The 1,428-nt window shown below is 40.3% G+C and overlaps 1 protein-coding gene across 1 annotated transcript in view; it reads right to left on the bottom strand.

Annotated features, from left to right (window-relative positions):
- Nucleotides 1-6: 6 nt before the first annotated feature.
- LOC147818914 (myelin-associated glycoprotein-like) overlaps nucleotides 7-1,428 on the bottom strand; it is a 3,917-nt gene continuing 2,495 nt past the window's right edge. The window contains exons 3-5 of the mRNA XM_087174942.1: nucleotides 1,055-1,369; nucleotides 661-751; nucleotides 7-548 (exon numbers count right to left, since the gene is read on the bottom strand). Coding sequence (XP_087031068.1) covers nucleotides 452-548; nucleotides 661-751; nucleotides 1,055-1,369 — 503 coding nt within the window. The 3' untranslated portion in view covers nucleotides 7-451. The remainder of the gene's footprint in view (nucleotides 549-660; nucleotides 752-1,054; nucleotides 1,370-1,428) is intronic.

The raw sequence follows: 1,428 nt of genomic DNA on the forward strand, positions 1-1,428 counted from the left end.
AATCAAATGCTGAATTAAACAATTGCGTAATGGAGTTATTCAGCTTGGTGCACATGAAGAAGACACATCAATACAGAATGGCTTTACAGACCTACTGTAGAGATACATGTTCAGCCCTTTAATCTGAGAATGGAGACCTTTCACCCAAAGTGGAAACACCACCAGCTTGAAAAGCACCACATGGGTAAGAGTGTACCTTTGTGAGGAAGTTTAAACCAAAATTGAACATCATGGGCTGTTTTAAAATTACATTAAATAGCTGTTGATGTTTTGTGCCCAACACCCTGTTGAAAATGGATTCATTATGTAACAGACGGAAGACATTGCAGAAAAGAGCAGATTGACAGGAGCAACGTTTGTTTCAAAATAAGCAATACAAGGAATCTTTAAGTAAAATGATCTGATAATTATCATGATCATCATCAGTGTAAGTCGGCCATCAGTTTCGAGTTTAGGCAATGTCATCATACTCTGAAGACATGTCTCTATGATCCAGTGAAATGTAAGTTGTGTCCTCTTCTTTTGGCTTCACATTCCTGCGTGCTCTCCTGTGGTGAAACAAAAGAAAAAAGGCATGTATAGCTCCTCATCTCAAATATTTTGTTCTAAAAACATCAGCTGAGCTTTCAGATTAAAGCAACATGACGTGTAATCACATACCAAAGGAACGCCATGAAGATTATACAGAAGACATTCGCACCGAGAGACACACCAGCAACAGCCCAAGGAAGGACTCCACTGTGAGGTCCGCCTGCCATGAAAGTTGGGAGTGAAAAAAGATCATCTCGCTTGGTGACTGATTACAGCATCTCATTATCCATGTTTAAGAATATTGATGTGGCAGTTGAAAAAAATTTCAGGTTTATTTTTGATTCAGTGTTTGAAACAAAGATTGAGGAAATATTCAACGTTGAATAATAGAAATAAATCCACTAGTGTTTTGACCATTCCTAGCCATTAGCCAAATATATAATAAGATTAAACATAATTTAGAGTCTTTCAAGTTCACCACAATTCACCGCTAACATTTACAAGCGATACACATAAGACAGACCTTGACTTCCTGCAGAGGTTTGTTGCTCAAGGCAGGTGACACAGAAACGTTGACTGGCAGCTCCCAGAGAGTTGGAGCTGTTGCAGACCAAGGTGGAAAGATCGCCACATTGTGGCTGACTCACAGTGATGACGCTCCTCACACCTGTGTCATTTAGCAACTCATTGCTGATTGCAAACCTGTCAGAGTGATCTACAGGTAGCCCATCCAAATTCCAGTGTAAAACGGGGGAAGGGTTTCCCACAGTCTCACAGGAACAGTTGACCTGGCTTTCAGTTTTGGTGCAAACAGATGAGTGTAGAATCTGTGGAGGAACTGTAATAATGAGAAGACAAACAAGTGAGGAGTCAAGTGAAGCCATGTTGAACCAAGGT

The sequence above is a fragment of the Seriola lalandi genome, unplaced genomic scaffold (genome assembly GCF_002814215.2).
Source record: "Seriola lalandi dorsalis isolate HSWRI2012SDOR001 ecotype SW California unplaced genomic scaffold, Sedor1 jcf7180002054400, whole genome shotgun sequence".
Classification (NCBI taxonomy): Eukaryota; Metazoa; Chordata; class Actinopteri; order Carangiformes; family Carangidae; genus Seriola; species Seriola lalandi.